This window comes from Octopus bimaculoides, chromosome 4 (genome assembly GCF_001194135.2).
Source record: "Octopus bimaculoides isolate UCB-OBI-ISO-001 chromosome 4, ASM119413v2, whole genome shotgun sequence".
NCBI classification, from domain to species: Eukaryota; Metazoa; Mollusca; class Cephalopoda; order Octopoda; family Octopodidae; genus Octopus; species Octopus bimaculoides.
Window position 1 is genome coordinate 95,715,444 of NC_068984.1, and position 17,914 is coordinate 95,733,357.

At 35.3% G+C, this 17,914-nt stretch overlaps 1 protein-coding gene across 1 annotated transcript in view; it reads right to left on the bottom strand.

Annotated features, from left to right (window-relative positions):
- Positions 1-17,914, bottom strand: part of LOC106881474 (E3 UFM1-protein ligase 1) — a 99,916-nt gene that overhangs the window by 53,674 nt on the left and 28,328 nt on the right. Inside the window, exons 7-10 of the mRNA XM_052967292.1 lie at positions 16,347-16,490; positions 5,570-5,745; positions 3,019-3,189; positions 2,190-2,295 (exon numbers count right to left, since the gene is read on the bottom strand). Coding sequence (XP_052823252.1) covers positions 2,190-2,295; positions 3,019-3,189; positions 5,570-5,745; positions 16,347-16,490 — 597 coding nt within the window. The remainder of the gene's footprint in view (positions 1-2,189; positions 2,296-3,018; positions 3,190-5,569; positions 5,746-16,346; positions 16,491-17,914) is intronic.

Below are 17,914 nucleotides of genomic sequence, written 5' to 3' on the forward strand. Positions count from 1 at the left end.
CCTCATTTAGTGCAAGCGTACCATCATCCATGCAAACACATTTCTCTCCTACAACATCACTATTCTCTCTCCTACACTGTCTTGCAACACGAAATACTTCGAGTCTTTGGTCCTCACGGCGCAGAACATTGGCAAATCTTTTCTTATCTGCTTCCCCTCTGGCTAAATAAACCTGTCGCCTAGCCTCCCTTCTGGCACATTGGTACAATTCCCTGCTACCACCGTTCTTCCAGTCCTTCCAAGCCTGTTTCTTTTGTCTAATAGCCCTGTCTACCTCCTTGTTCCACCACCACGTTACTCTGGGTCGAGCCTTCTGAATTGAGCCTAAGACTCTGTTCAAAGATATGAAGCAGTACAATGTCACTCCCACTAGAGAAATACCCAAAGACCACCACAGTTTGGAGGAACTTGGTTTTCATGATGCATGAGACATCAAATGGGTTTTAGGCAAGCTACATTGCGTTTTTTTCTTAGAAAAACAATCATTTACTTCAAGCATAGTTTTGTGGTCCCAGGAAAGGAACCACTGGTTTATAGGTCATTGTTGTGAACTGGTGTAAGGAACCTTTTATTATAGTCATTGTGACCACGGGTAACAAATCTTTTACTAACGTCATTGAGATATGCTCACAGGTAACAAATATTTTACTATAAGTCATAGTATTTTAGTACTGGCTAAGGAATCACAGTGTTGTGGCTCTGCATAAGGAACATTTTACTACTATTGTTATGGTTTTGTGTAAGAAACATTCTTGTATTGTGGTTCTGGTAAGAAACCTTTTACTACATTCATTGCATTGTGGGTCTGAGAAAGGAAGCTTTTAATTCAATTTTAATGTTGTGACCCTATGTAAGGAGCCTTTCACTATATTCACTGCATTGTGACCCAGAGTTGTCATTGTATTGTTGTCCATTGCAACTAACCTTTTACTACATTCATTATGATCTGGTCATGGGTAAGGAATATTTTACAACAGTCATGGGTTGTGACTCCAGGAAAGGAATCTTTTAATCTTTTTCTTACCATATTTTCATCGATACACACTGTTTTAGTTTCAATTAATTTTGAAAATAATGAAGAATTTAGTAAAGTAACTTTGTTGTTATTAATCTGAAGTTTGGAAAATAAATCAATATGAAATTTTGAGGCAATGTTTTGAACTTAAATTACTTTAAAACAGAAAGATTTTACTATGGAACGTAGGGTATTCTCAGGCAGTTTGGTATCAAAAAAGTTCAAGTCATTGTATTGCAGCCCTGAGTATTGAACCTGTTACAATAGTTATTGTGTTGTGGCCCCAGGCAAGGATATATACTAGCCATTGTGCAGTGACCCTGAGAAAGGAACTACTTACTAGAAGCATTGAGTTATGTAGCTGCATAAGGAACCTTTCAGTACATTCATAGTGTTGTGACTATGGGTAGGTAACATTTATTACAGTCAGTTTCATATCTTTACAGTGATTTTATACAGTGATTGTGTTGTGATCCTAGGTAAAGAACCTGTTACTATAGTCATGGTGTTGGGTTCCTGGGTATGGAACTTACTGCAGTCATCAGGTTGCAGTCTTGAATAAAAAAAAACTTAAAATTTTGTCAATATTTTGTGTCCCTCAGTCTTAGTGATTGTGTTAGATTCCTAAGTATGGAAATTCATAATACAGTCATTGTGTTGTGGCCTTGGGTAATGACCCATTTACTACAAACATTGAATTGGGCTTCTAGGTAAAGTACATTTTATTAAAGCCAATATGTTGTGGCCATGAGTAAAGGTACTTTGAACTAGTCACAGTGTTGTGAACCTGAGTAAGGAAACTTTTACTACAGTTGTGTCTCTTGGTAAGAAACCATTTACAACAGTCACAGTATTGACACCTTGAGTAAGGACCTTTTACTATAGTGATGTGGCACTGGGTATGAAACATTTCACCAAACTGAGAGTGTTGTGGCTATGGAGAAAGAACTTTTTACCAGTCATGTCATTGTGACCTTAGATAAGGAATCTTTTACTCTGTATACCTTATTTTGTCTGACTGAGAAAAAAACCCAAAATACTGCACATTTAAGGGATTAACAATAGAAAGGGAATCAATCAACATCCAATAAATGCACCATCAATTAACTGGGGAAAATATACGTAAAATATTGAAAACAAAGCATTTTTCAATATAATGAAACACATGAAATACCTTTTTTCTTTCTATTATCTCTTTTGTCTTCTTTAACTTCATTATTTTTCATACTGCTTCCAAGTTTCTTAGCAACCTTAAATACGGCACTGTTAGATTTGGAATCCTGACAACATAAAATGCAATAAAAACATGATTTATTTTACATTTTCATTTATAATCTGTTTTTATTCACTTTTGAATGTCCAGACAGTTTCAGATTTCAAACTATATGTGTTTTGCTTCATTTGTATATTTGGATTCCTGAACACTGCAGATTAAATAGATTTTCAAATTTTATAAAATATTTTCCTATTATGAAATGTTTCATTGTGTGGAAGTTGACATATGCCCTCTACTATTGAGAAATTTTGAAATAAGTTTATTTAAGAAATGAAGTAAAAAATATATAATAGCTTTTAAAGAAGTGGACAGATTTACTAACAGGAACAAAACAATTCACTTTTCCCTTACACATAAAAGTTTTAAATCTGAGTGTTGAAACTTGTTTCTCCTTGGTTTATCAACACATGCATGTGGTTCAATTCCCATAGGTGAATCTATCTACATTCTTCCCCTCTAAGGCATACTTTATCTGACATTTTACGAGTTATATATTTATATATACTTATATTAAAGTAGGACGAATCAGTGCATTCAAATAAAAATGTTGTTATTAATGTCTGACGGAGTTATCTCAATGCCCACTTGGCATTTTCTATATTAATGAGAACTGAAATCAATTCCATACACAGTACTGGGGTTGATATAATCAACTAAACCCTTTCATCTATGGTCGTACCGAGACAAGGCTATGATCTAATAAAAAAAAAAAAGAAGTGTCTTCTACCTTGATGGCTTTATTCCTCATAAGTTCTGAGAAAGGAATTTTACATTCTGATACCAGTTTGTTGCTGACAGCAATGGAATCACAGCAGATGAAGGCATTGGAAGATTTTGAAAGAATTATTGACAGTAACTGTTTGGTATCATCTACACTGAATACTGATGGTACTAGCATCTGAAATAGCAGAAGATGGAGAAATTAAATATATAAAGGGTAGGAGATAAGACAAGACAAGCAATGTTTTGTTTTAGATTGACCAATCGATCGGTGAGCAGACGACTGGACAGACAGATGGATTTCGATTGGTTTCTGTTATGAGGATTCATTGGTTTGATCAACTGAATTACTTGTTCACTGAATTAGCATTTAAGTGGCTAAGTATTTCACAGACACATGTACCCTTAATGTAATTCTCAAGTAGAACCAGCATAACTTTGAATTATAGGTGTGCTCCATCAAATGGATTTCTATAAAGTTTCCATCTACTCAGTTTCACTAAGATATAGATCAAACCAAAGCTATAGAAAATGACATTTCCCAAGATGTCCTGCATTGGACATCCTGAAACCCAGGATTTCATGATATGAAGCAAACTTCTTAACCATTCAGACATATTTGTGTGTGCATGTGGTAGGGATTCATATAAGTACATTAATGTTCTACATTAGAAATAATTTTAGTTTCAACATTCAATGTGGTCCGAAAGCTCAAAGAAGCATGTTGCTTTGCTTCGCTTAACAGATAAGGGAAAACAATTGAAAATTATTGTTGGAAAGGATTTAAATGAAGGGGATCATAAGGATTGGAGAGAAAACAAGATAAGCAATGCCATATAATCATCATCATCTATTTATACATAGAAATGAAAGAATATTTTGTTTCAGAATTAATTTTAGTTTCACTAAAATAGCAATCTATGCATTATACTTAATGTATGAATACTGTAAAGAGACCAGTTACTGCAGCATTTGTCCTTAGATCACATCCTTTATGGACTCGCTGTGTTAAAAGTACAATATCAGGAGACACAAAAATCCAAGCTAGCCATATTAACACTGTATTCTTTTTGTTGATTTTACTAAATATAGCAAGTCTTATCAATGCAGACAAACACCGGTCTCTTTGGAGTCTGTTTGATCATATATATTGAGTCATCCCATAAATAATGCAGTTTTTTATACTTCTTTTATTTTTCAAAATTAAGATAAACAAAGTTCTTTTTTAATCTAAAATATACTCTCCTTCATTTTCTACAATGTTCTTCCATCTATCTGGTAGGCTTGCAATGCTCTTCTTCCAAAATTCACTTGTCTGTGATTAAAAATATCCTCCAGTACTGTTCTGACCTCATCTACAGAATTCATATTTTTTACGTCCAAATGATTTTGAAGATTGCAGAATAAATGATAATCAAATGGGCAATGTCCAACAAATATGGTGGGTGGGGCACCGTTTCCCATTCTAACTACTTCTGTTTTTTGGAATGTCATCCTCGTTGTATGTGGCCAAGCATTATCCTGATGAAAGAACACCTTCCATCTTGAAATCAAAGATGGTCATTTTCCTTCTAGTGCTGCCCACAGCAGATCTCCTTTGTTATTCTTGTCAGCAGTCACTATTTGGTCCAAAAAAGGTTCATTCATGAGACATGAGAGCAAAGAAGCACACACATTCATTCTCTGTGCATGATTAGACTCGGAAAGTTTGTGAGGAACCCACTGATCCAATTTGCTGACTTTTCCAATGGCATACAGGTGTTAATAACTTCTCTGCTAGTTCCTCAACAGTTACAATGGGATTTTGTTCCACTGGGGTTTTCAGGACGTCCTCGTCGAGCTCTACAGATCTTCCAGAACAAGGCTTGTCTTCTAAGCTGTAGTTTACAGCTCGGAATTTCTTGAACCACTGTTGACACTAGCTTACGCTTATTGTCCAATCTCCATATACTGCATTAATATTCCTCACACTTTCTGTTGCTTTATTTGAAAAAAATGACTGTTAAAATTGAACTGCACTCTTTGAAACTCGTACTAAGAATAGGGACAAGGTAAAACTATCCGCTTTTATAGCAAGTTGATGCAAGTAGTTTATCCCATCTCTCTCCAACTTTTAGTTCATGCAATTGTAAAAAAACTGCATTATTTATGGGATGACCCAATATGTATATATAATTCATTTATAACAATGGAACTTGAAGCACATACAGCTATAAATATTAACTTGTAGATATTGGGTTAAAAAACTCTTTGGAAAGAAGAAGTTGAAAGTTGCTTATGAGTCACAAATCCACATCATCTGTTTTTCAATTTTTTCTTTTGAAAGGGTTTTGTAATCTAGTGGTTCCACACCGTTATTTACAGCTTTATCTTCTTTGAGCTCTACTGTTAAAAAATTATTCTGTGTCTCTTGAAGATTTTAGATTCTTTTGATATAAGCAATTATATATTTATATATGTAAATGTATACACACATATAGTTTCACATCATTGCTACTTGTAACAAAAAGCCACATAAATAATTAGATCCATAATGTAGATAAGAAAATAATAATTACCGATATATCTATCCATGCTCCATCATTTAAAGCTTCTTCAACACTGGCTTCAACCTGTTCCTTAAGTGAGACACTCACACAACAAGTAGATAAATATATCAGCTGTTCATCTTTAAACTTTTTCTTCACAAAGTCTTTCGCATTAGTGATACCAAGTCGAGCCAAATTGTCATATTCTACAGTAGAACCAAATTGAAAATATTTCTCAATTCAAAACTAAATTTTAAACAGAAAGTATGTTTACTCCCTCTATCATGCCTAGCCATCAACACCACCATAACAACGCTTTTATAAGTGATTTCTGTTTGGTCATTTGGTGTGTTCTATAATACAGATAAATCTCTCTGAGAAAATGTATTATCTTTAAGAAAGAGATTAGATGTCTGTCCAACACTGACTGTTGAACTCAAAACAAATTGGACACTATTTCTTCCAACTTATTCTCTAAGCATGGCATAACCAGGTGAGTTAGGAATTCCTCTGAAGTACTGAAACAATTTTTTACACAACTAAACTTGTTTGCGTAGAACTAATTAAATCTGTTAGAGTTGAGCTGTCCAAAATTGTATGAGCATGACTAACTACGCTTGTTTAAGAAGAGCTAACTAAACCTGTTTGAGCAGAACTGATTAAACCTGTTTGGTAGTTAGGGTGGTATATAGCTGACCACAGCAAATAGGTTAGTCAGGGTGGTATATAGTTAATTAGGGGAAACAGCATGGTGAAACTAATGTTTCATTCTTTTATAGTGTCAAGTTAAACTGCTTCTAAGATGAGGACAGACAGTTAAATTGTTTATTGAAATAATATAGTCACCATCTGTTATTGAAACATCTATAAACAGACTAAAACTACATGCTCAAACACCAGTGGCCACTTCAGCAACAAGGCTATATTGTTAAGTGAAATTCAGACATTATTAAAAGTTTAAATAATTTTTTGTACTATAGGCACAAGGCCTGAAATTTTGGGGGAAGTGGCTAGTTGATTATATTAACCGCAATGCTCAACTGGTACTTATTTTATAAACCCCAAAAGGATGAAAAGCAAAGTCAATCTTGGCAAAATGCCACTAAGCATTTTGTCTGGCATGGTAAGAATTCAGCTAGTTCATCACTTTCAAAACTTTAACCCTTTAGTGTTCAGATTATTCTGTCATATGCAAAGCTTATTCATTCACATTATTTTCAATCAATCATGCATTATCTCAAAGCTTCAAGATGATGATGATGTAATTGTTTATTTTTAGAATAACATTGTAGGGTAAATGTGAGAGGCCAGATCTGGTCGGTTTCAACATAAAACATGTAGAATATTTGGGCTGGATATGGCTGGTTTAAATGCTAAAGGGTTAAACAACAGCACCATTTTACTTTTTGTATAACATTGTAAAATGGAGGTTTGTTTAATGAGACTGTTTAATGCAGTCTTCTTTGATAAGAAAGTGTTCAATGGAATATATCTAATTGAAACCATGCCCAATGGAGTCTAGCTCCATAGGACAGTGATTAATGAAGAGATAACTTAGTGAGATAGAGTTCAATGGAGGGTAACTTTGTGAGACAGTCTTCTATGTCATCAAGCTGATTGATAATTTTAAAGTTTTCAATGGAGCCTAATTTAGTAAGACAGTGTTCACTGAAGTTTAAGTTAGAGAGGCAGTAGATAGTACTGTCTAACTTAGTGAGATAGCATTAAAATATTGAACTCAGTGGAGTAATATTTAAAGGAATCTAGCATAATGTGATAATCTTCAATGGAGTCTAAGTTAGTGAGACAGTGTTTGATGGAGTTTAGTTTAGTGGGACAGTGATTAGTAAGTAGATTTTAACTGAGTCTGACTTAGTGAAACATTGGTCAATGGAGTTTAACATAGTGAAATGGATTCGAACTGAGTGAGATAATATTTAATAGAGTCTAACTTAATGAAATTGTATTCAATGGAATTGTACTTAGTGAGACAATGTTCAACTGAGTTTAGCTTCGTGAGATACTGTTTATGGATGTCTAAATGAAGAAAATAGTGTTCAATAGTGTTATGGGGATAATAGTAATAATGGAACACCCTGCTCATGTGGTGATTGGTATGTGCTAGTCATTACAAATACTGTGAATATCAGTCAAGTAGTAAGTTGAGATAGTCATGTCTTACTTGTCTAACTAACTATACTGCTATACCGGAGTGGACGTTATAACAGTCTGATGTTGGATTACAACAGTGATAATGAGGATTTAAACTCATGAGGAGTTATGAAACTCACAAAAGTTTTTTGTGCAAATTTTACAGTATACAAAATCATAAAATTATGGAAGAACTGTTGGCTGGTTTGCTTGAGTTGCAAAAACAGCAACAACAACATTCGAAAGAACAAAAACAATTACTATTACAGCAACAAATGCTACAATAAATGAATAGTAATTCATCAAAAAATGCTGAAAAGATGTTCTTGCCAAATTATGTTGCAAGCTCCCGAAAAAACCTTCTGACAAACTTTAAATATACAATAGACATATTGTGTAAAATTTTTAGTGAGAGAAGCTTGTTGTTCAATACATGCTGGAAATGTTTGAACCTAGAAAAGAACAATGAGGAGAACTACATCACATATGCTAGTAGAGTTAACAGAGAATGTGAAAAGTTCAAACTAGACAAATTAATGCCAGATATGTTCAAGTGCCTGATATTTATTGATATTTACTAACAGCAGAAAAAAGACACAGAAGTAAGAACAAGAATTCTCGCTAAGCTGGAACAAAACCAAGCTGTAACCTTACAAGTGTCAGAAGAGTGTGAAAGAATAGTAAATTTAAGACACAACTCAGAGAAAATTAAATATTAACACTGCTCCCAAGTGAAACAAGTGCATCAGAAAATACAATACAGAATAGAAATCAAGTGTGTACTAAAATACAGTACAAACAGGACAAAAATCAAGAAACAAACCCATGTTTTGCATGTGGAGGTCTAAATCTGAGAAAAAACTGCACATTTAAGAAAGTAGAATGTTTCTGTTGGGGAAAAATTGGAAATGTAAAAGCACACTGTAAAACCAAACAAAGGAAAAAGAATAAACAAGATATCAAAAGAAAATAGTAATGTGATAAAGGGGAAATTCGTAAATGTGAAAATTAAAAATATAAGAGTAAAAATGCAGTTAGACAGTGATATTACTACTGTGAATGAAGAAACTTGGAAGTATATTGGTAAACTGAAATGAAGTAAATCTACAAAAGTAGCACATGGCGTTATGGGTAAAAGATTGTATTTTGTCTGTGAATTTGTGTGTAATGTGACATTCCATGACCAAATGTAAAAGGCAAAAATATATGTGTTAAAAAATTCAGTTAATCCATTCAGCACAGAGTGGATGGAACTGTTCAAATTTGTGGAATATGCCCATAAGTGTTTTGTATGGGAATATAGTCAGTTCAGTCAAAGGTTTGAATGCGGCTGAGGGATTGAAATGAAAAATAAAACATTTCCAGATGTTTTCTCAGATAAACTGGGCTGCTGCACGAAAACGAAAGCAAAAATTGTAGTAAAACAAAAGTGCAACACCTGTAATTAAGCCAAAACAGGATGTACCATTTGCAGCAATAGAACAGGTAAATAAGGAACTTGAGAGACTTGAAAGCCTTGAGAAGACAGGCCATTCAGATTGGGCAGCACCTATGGTCTATGTAAAAAAAAAAAAAAAAGTTAAGAGTTTGTGCAGATTTTTCAACTGGGTTGAATGATTGCTTAATCTCACATAACTACTCATTGCCAAGTCCTGAGGAAATGTTTGCAAAATTGAATGAGGGAAATTCTTCTCAAAATTAAATCTCTCAGAGGCATATTTACAAATCCAAGTAGAAGAAGAATGCTCACACTTATTAACCATTAATACACACTGCGGCTTATTTAAATTTAAGCAGTTTCCCTTCGGTGTAAAAGTGGCTCTTCTCATATTTCAGCAAGTAATGGATACAATGATGAGTGACTGTGATTTTGCTATCGCCTATTTAGACTATATCCTAATAAAAAGTGAATCACATTAACAACATGTAAAAAGGTTATTCAAAAAGATAAGAGAATATGGCTTAAAATTAGGTGAAGTAAAATGTGAATTCTTTCTGAAAAAAATTAAATACTTGGGCCAGATAATAGATAAAAATGAACGAAAACTGGATCCATCCAGAGCAAATGCAATAAAAAATATGCCCATGCCAAACAATGTGACTATGCCTCAAGTATTTTGGGGATTAGTAAATTACTATCAAATTTATATTCCCAATATACACAATGTAAGGGCTCCACCCAATGATTTGTTAAAGAAAAATGCAAAATGGTGCTGGACTGATAAGTGCCAGAAGGCATTGACAAACTAAAAACTATTTTAACATTGGACTTGTTGTTAACACATTTTCATCCAAAGCTGGATATTATACTGGCTACAGATGCAAGTGATTACGGTGTAGGAGCTGTGCTCCTGCACAAATATGATGATGGGAGTAAAAAGGCTCATGTGTCACAATCGTTATCACCAGCAGAAAGGAACTACAGCCGAATAGAAAAGTAAGCATTAACACTTATTCAGTGTGAAAAAATTCTATAGATTTATTCATGGAAGAAGTTTTTGTCTACAAACAGATCATTGCCCACTACTGTCAATATTTATGTTGGTATTCCTTTTTAGAACTAAAGTTCTAAAAAGGAATACCAACACATACAGCAAATAGACTACAGCGACGGGGCACTACATTATTGAATTACAATTACAAAATAGAATATTTACCGTAAAAAAAAAAAGGGCATGTAGATGGTTTGTCCAGACTGATATCGAAACACAGTGATCCATTCAAAAATACGGTAATGTCAACATTAAGATCAGAAGGAGAAATAAATGTAATGTGGTATGCGAATTACCAGTAACCTTTGAAGACAAATCGAAATGCAGAAAAGGACAAATTCATAACAGAAATGAAAAGAATACTGTGAACAGGAAAAGGAAATGGGAACCAGATAGGTGCAAAACGAAACCAAGACGCAAACCTAAACTCAATTTGCGATGGCATACTGATGTATGCACAGAGAGTAGTAATACCTGAAAATTTGCAAAAGAAAATGTTGAAGGAATTTCATGTTGGACATCCTGGTATTTTGAGGTGGAATGCTTTAATGCGAAGCTATGAGTACTGGCCAAAAATGGATAGAGAAATCGAAAATTTAGTGAAAGGCTACAAGAGGATGTGCGCTATTGGCAAAATTACCGATGATAAAAAGTGAACCTTGGCCAAAAGTAGATGTGCCCTGGTCAAGACTACACATCGATTTTGCTAGTCCCTTAAATGGTTCATACTATTTAGTGGTAGTAGATAGTTTTTCTAAATGGCCAGAAATTTATAAGTGTAAAAAAACAACCTCCTCAACTGCAACAAACTTTCTACATGAGCTGCTTGCGAGATTTGGCATCCCAGATGTGATAGTGTCTAACAATGGAACGCAATTTGTGTCTTTTGAGTTTAAAAAGTTTTGTAAAAAATTCACTGTAGAACATGTAACTACAGCGCCATACCATCCCAGATCTAACAGGCAAGCAAAATGCTTTATCAATACGTTTGAGAGAGCCCTAAGAAAGTTGAATAAGGAAGTCACAGATGACACCAAATCCAAATACATCAGCAGGTATGACACCAGCAGAGCTGATGTTTGCAAGGAAAATAAAATCAGTCTTTGACAAATTACTATCTGGTAAGAAAAGAAAAATTGCAAGATATTTCAAAATTGGTGAAAATGTATTTGTTAGGGTATATAAGAATGGAAAACTAGAACGGAAGATGGTGTGATTACCAAACGCATAGGAAAAATACTATACTTAGTAAAAGGAAGAAAAGGGGTGTACAAGAGACACAAGAACCAACTAAAAAAAAGATTCGTTGACAGCAAACCCAAGAGAGTGAAAGAACCAATGGAATGGGTATATGATACTTTTCAAGTACCAATGCCACCACAAATAATTGAACCCAGATGCACAAGCAAAAGAAAAAGAAAATGTACGGAGTTCCGGGAAGTGGATGCCATATGAAAATATTAAATGTGTAACTGTATGAAAAATACACTCAAAAATAAGGGAGGTGGGGTGATGTAAAAATTAACTATATATATATAAATAAAATTCTTTGTCTGTCTGTTCCCTATGTATTCTCAAACAGCCCCACCAAATCAAATCAAATTTTACAAGGTAATAGTATTAGACCCATGAGTAATTTTTATTTTCATTTGGATTAAAACGATATAACACTTTATCTAAAATAATCTTTCTACAGTCAACTATAGTAAAGGACATTTTATATTATGTGGACGACACTACATTTTGTATATGAGTGTGTGTGCACATTTGTTGCGTACGACATAGTAAAGGACATTTTATACTACCACCACCACCATGACACATTTTGTATATGAGTATGTGTCTGTGAGTGTTTGTGCTTTCCTTATGTACGAGATAATAAATGACATTTTATATGACGACAACACATTTTGAATATGAGTATGTTTGTATGTGTTTGTATGTTTGCTATGTATGACATAGTAAAGGACATTTTATACCACCACCATGATAATGATGACACATCTTGTATGAGTGTGTATGTGTTTGTGAGTATGCGTTTGCGCATTCATTACATACGAGATAGTAAAGGACATATGCCATCACAATGATAAGACGACACATTTTGTATATGAGTGTGTATGTGTCTGTGTGTGTGTTTGCACGTTCGTTATGTAAATGTATGTCTGTCTTAGTATATGTATGTGAGCGTGTGTGTGTGTGTCAGTGTGAGAGTGTATATGTGTGTGAGTGCATGTGTGACTGTCAATTACACTGATGTAAACTGGCTATATGAAAGAGCTATACTGGCCTCAACTAATGAACCTTGGCACTAGTACTTCTTACATGGCACATGTGTAATGGAACTTGCTCAATTGTTACCTCCATGGAGCCCCATGTCTTACAAGCTACAATCATAACAAGTAGTCACAAAGAAAAAAGTATCTTTATTCCAAAATTTCCTCTCATACCTACAAATGTTCCATTTGAATTTAAGAGCCTTTAGTTTCCAGTCAAACTAAGTTTTGGTATTTCAATTAACAAGTCTCAGAATCAATCCCTCAATATAGTAGGACTTCATCTCTCTACTACATGCTTCTCCCACAGCCAACTCTATGTTGGTTGCTCACGAGTTGGAAGCAGCAACAATTTATTCATTTGGATACCAGCAAAAAATTACACAATAAATATTTTTTACCCGGAGGTGCTGCAAGATTGACAGATTTTCAGTTCTAAATTCTATTATCATTATAATTTGGATAATTTTTAATAAAATATAGATATTTTAAAATAATTATGAGAAAAAATATATCTTCATATTTAGTCATTTCCTCGGTGAGGCAATGACTAGTGACCGAGACCTTTGGAAATATGCTATGCGTGAGAAGACCCGGCAAGCCAAGTGTGACCATAATCCAAGGCCTCTGCCAGGGGTGTAGCCAGCCCACTTATGTGTACCTTTCCTTCATTGGACACTAAACTCCGCTTGCAAAGACCTGTTGAGGCAAGTGAAATCGAAATCGAACTAAATTCGACGACTGGCACCCATGCCAATGTCTCCTTCATTGGACACTGAACTCGGCTTGCAAAGACCTGTTGAGGCAAGTGAATGTGAAATCGTGATGGCACCTGTACCAGTGGAGCGCTAAGAGTACCGTCCGAGCGTGATCGTTGCTAGAGCAGCTGTCTGGCTTCCATGCCAGTGGCACATAAATAGCACCATTTGAGTGTGATTGTTACCAGCGTTGCCTTCCCAGTACTTGTGCTGGTGGCACGTGAAAAGACATTCGAGCGAGGTCGTTGCCAGTGCCGCTGGACTGGCTCCTGTGCAGGTGGCACGTAAAATACACCATTTTGAGCATGGCCGTTGCCAGTACTACCTGACTGGCCTTCATGCCGGTGGCACCCACTACACTCTCAGAGTGGTTGGCGTTAGGAAGGGCATCCAGCTGTAGAAACTCTGCCAAATCAAGATTGAAGCTTGGTGTAGCCATCTGGCTCGCCAGTTCTCAGTCAAATCGTCCAACCCATAGAAAGCGGACGTTAAACGATGATGATGATGATTTATCGTTTACTAATCTGAATAAGAACAGCAGTAACCCGGGCAACGCCAGGTGATTCAGCTAGTCTATAGAATATATAATAAAATGGAAGGTCTGTGTGTGTACAGACCCTTTTCTTGATCCCCCATAAAATCAATATTTTTCATCCAATTTCGTTCACACTGGGAACATACATCACCTATGTTCCAAAGACGGTCACAGACTCTTCAAATTTTCCATATAATGAGTAATGCCGCCCCTAGGAGATGAAAATACCTTCTCATAGGTAAATAACAAATACCAATGATCATTGCTTCAAGGGACTTATTCTTGATGATGTAGTTATGCTACTTTCACTACATCTTCTACTACAGTTTTTACAAAGCCCATTCACAGCAAACCACCAATATTTGCACATTAGCACTTCCTTTAAATCAACATTTTAATTATATTCTTAAATGCCTTCAGAAATTAATCCATATTATATATATTCTCTGCTTTTACTCATACAAAGTTGTGACAGTTATACAGTTTTTACAATGCCCATTCAGTGCAAACTGCCGATATTTGCACATTAGCATAGGGCTGTTCTTGCACCTACAAATGTAGCTGTCATCACTCTTAACTATGACTTACTCAGTAAGCTACCTTCTCAAGAACATTGTTACAGATCAGTTGACACAGTTACATATCTTGATCAGATTACACACTTTCCAACTGAATTTCTCAACTCCCAACATCCTCCAGGATTCCCTCCCCATGAACTTCACTTAGAAGTCAGTTGCTCTATCATCTTCCTAAATGCATCCACACTATGAAATAGAACTCATCTTGTGGTGAAATAAATGATGGACCACATCTCTGAAACCCAAATTATCATGGGACACAGCAAAAATGATACCATTTTTATTCTGAAAATTCTGCTAACCCCAACAGATTGCCCCTACCATATGCGAAGACTTCAGTTCCCTCTTAAACTCAGATTTGCCATGACAATTAACAAAGCACAAGGTCAATCACTGAAAGTTGTCAGATTGGACCTTGGAACGTTATGCTTTTCACATGGACAGTTCTACGTTGGTTGTTCCAGAGCTGGCCATCCAGACAACTTATCCATCTATGCTCCTAAAGGAAAAACCAAAAATGTCGTCTACAAAGTAGCCCTACAGTAGTTACTCTTCTACTGCAATCTTCACATCTATGCCGTTAGCAATCAGACTTCCTACAAGCATTTCATTGATATTTTGCTTCATTTCCCTGATTGCTGTTAACAGTAAATTACCTTCAATGACCCTTCTTACTTCACACATGCTGTTCATTCATAAGCGTGCTCTGACATTTATTTTTGTACGTGCCATTATTCTATTTGTGTGTTTGCCATAAATTTTTGCTTTTGTTTATCATACATGACTTTGTGTTGTCAGGCATTACGAGTAAAATAATTACATGCTACAAAACACTTCAGGTAAGATATAGGATCCCTAATGCCTCCTGCAATTGCGATATCACTTCATGGACTTTCATTTATTACTAACCATCAAATTTGTGTTCAAAAAACTTTATTCATTACCTAGGTTGCTTAATACCATATAATAAACTGCTAATGAAATTGGTAATTATACATTTTATGCTTTTCAACTTGAAACAACTTCTAACTGCAGGCTAATTCAACTTAAACCATCCAAAGGAGTGTGCTTTTATAATAAATTACACTGTCCAAAGGACGGGTGCATTTGCTAGTTGCAAATGAAAGAAATAGAATTACACTCCCTAAGAAAAAAAGAAAAACTTAAAAGAGGAGATGTTATGGGGATAATAGTAATAATGGAACATCCTTCCCATGTGACAAGTGGTATGTGCTAGTCACTACAAATACTGTGAGTGTCAGTTGAGTAGTAAGTCAAGATAGTCATGTCTTATTTGTTTAACTAACTATACTGCTATACCGGAGTGGATGTTATAACAGTCCGATGCCGGATTACAACAATAGGTTAGCTTTCTAAGACAGTAGACAGTATTCAACTTTGAGATATCGGTTAATGAAATCTAGCTCAGTGTTAAAAATGATGCTGTAATCATATATGATGACAATTTGATGAAATTAAAAGAAATATGACTTATAATATCAGATGTAGCTAGTTTGAACAAACAGCATTGTTGTCAGAGTAGCTGGATTTTACTGTTTTAATTTATACAATTAATGGAGATAGGATGGCCCCATCAATTTTTTTCAAGTTTATTCAAAGTAGTTGATGTGTGTAGGGACAATGTGAATGTGGCAGAAAGATTGGATGAATGATTTAATGTGGGGGTGAGACACAGAGGAACAAAGATCATTGTAGAAGCAGCGAGGAAAAACAAAGAGAGAAGAAACAACATTTTGGCTATTTCGATCTTAGCAATGTGTGTGTGTGTGTGTACATGTGTGTGTGTGTGTACATGTGCATGTATGTGTAGCAGCTGCACTGTCCTAGAGAGAGAGAGAGAGAGAGAGCAGTTGTAGTACTCTATGTGAATCACATTTTGTAGAGGATAAGTAACTCATCAGGGTTGAAATTTGACATTCTGAGACTGAAGAGGAAACTTAGCCCCTTGGAATGCAGGTTTTGATAATGTTAGAGATATGCTTAAGGAAATACTCACCTAAATATCCATTCTGGACATAAAAGTCTTCAACCCACTGGTTTTGTGTTCTAACAAATATGTTGGGGTGATAGGTCCCTTTCTCTCTATGGCCAGTAATTGAACCATTCAATCGTCCAGAACCCACTAATTCTTCAACAATTGCTGTAAAAGATGAGAGTTCATATTTAAGGTTCTAGATATTCACAACTAGGATTCCATCAGGGGATAATGATACATCACATTCAATACAATATTTACTTTTAAAACTTAATATGGTGGTAGACTGGTAGAAATGGTAGAGCAACAGACAAAATGAATTGCAGGACTTCCCCTTATGGTCTGAGTTCAAACCTTGCTATGATCATCTTTACCTTTCAATCTTCCCATGTTGATAAAATAAAGTATCAGTGAAGTGCTAGGGTTGATACAATAATTGCACCCTTTCCTCAAATGTGAAGCTTTGTGTCTCTTTTATTCCTTTTATTTATATTTGTTTCAGTGATTGAACTGTGGTCATGCTGGAGCACATCTTGAATGGTTTAGTCAAACAAACTGCCCCCAGTACTTATTCTACTGGTCACTTTTGTCAAACTGCTCAACTACAAGAACATAAATAAACCAACAATGGTTGTCAAATGTGGTGGAGGGGGGGGGGGGCATAAACACACAGACACAAACACATGTACAAGGCTTCCTCAGTTTCTATTTACCAAATTCATTCACAAGGCATTGGTTGGCCTTGCTCTATAGTAGAAAATATATTCCTAAGATGTCATACAGACATAACTATGGTGACTGTGAAGTGAAGGAGACATCCAAAATTTGGGACAAGACATTTATTGAACAAGAGCAATCTGAAACATTGGATTCTTTCCACGCCTTACAATTTGGCACTTCCACATCTTGTTTCTTCAAATCCAGGATTTTATCTTAGAAATCAATAGTTTTAATGTATCTATGTTTTATCTCTGCTTGATTAACCCTTTCGTTACTAACCCAGCTGTAGCCGGCCGAAAAATCTTTTGGTTCATAAGACCAACCCGGCCGTAGCCGGCCGAGAGTACCCATTGTTATTTAAATGTATATTTGAACCCAAATCTCGTTAGTACATTCGTGAAAACACCTGATTTCACTTTGCAAACAGTTGAGTTATTGTATCCGACATTGTTTGGCATGATATTTGAACTCAGTGAATTTTGGAAGATTTTTTTCCACATTTTTTGTGGCGTTAATTTTTTTCAACTTTGAAGATGGAGAGGAGTTTCATGCTATCAAGCAGTGATTCCGAATTTGAAAGTTTTTCAACAGAAGATAACGAGATATCGAAGAAAAGAATGAATGAGCTACAAAAGCACGTGGTGAACGATAATGAATCGGATATTTCTGTATCCGAAACTGAAAACAGCGACGGCGACAGTAAGGATGATTTTACACCATAATGGAGTAAAGATTTTAAAAATATTTTTATTAACAATTTTTCTGAGGAGACAGGGTCTACCCATAGTCTTTCTCAGGAAGCGAAACCTTTAGACTTCTTTTTCATGCTTGTTTGAAATGATTACTGCGGAAACAAACTGTTACGCAGA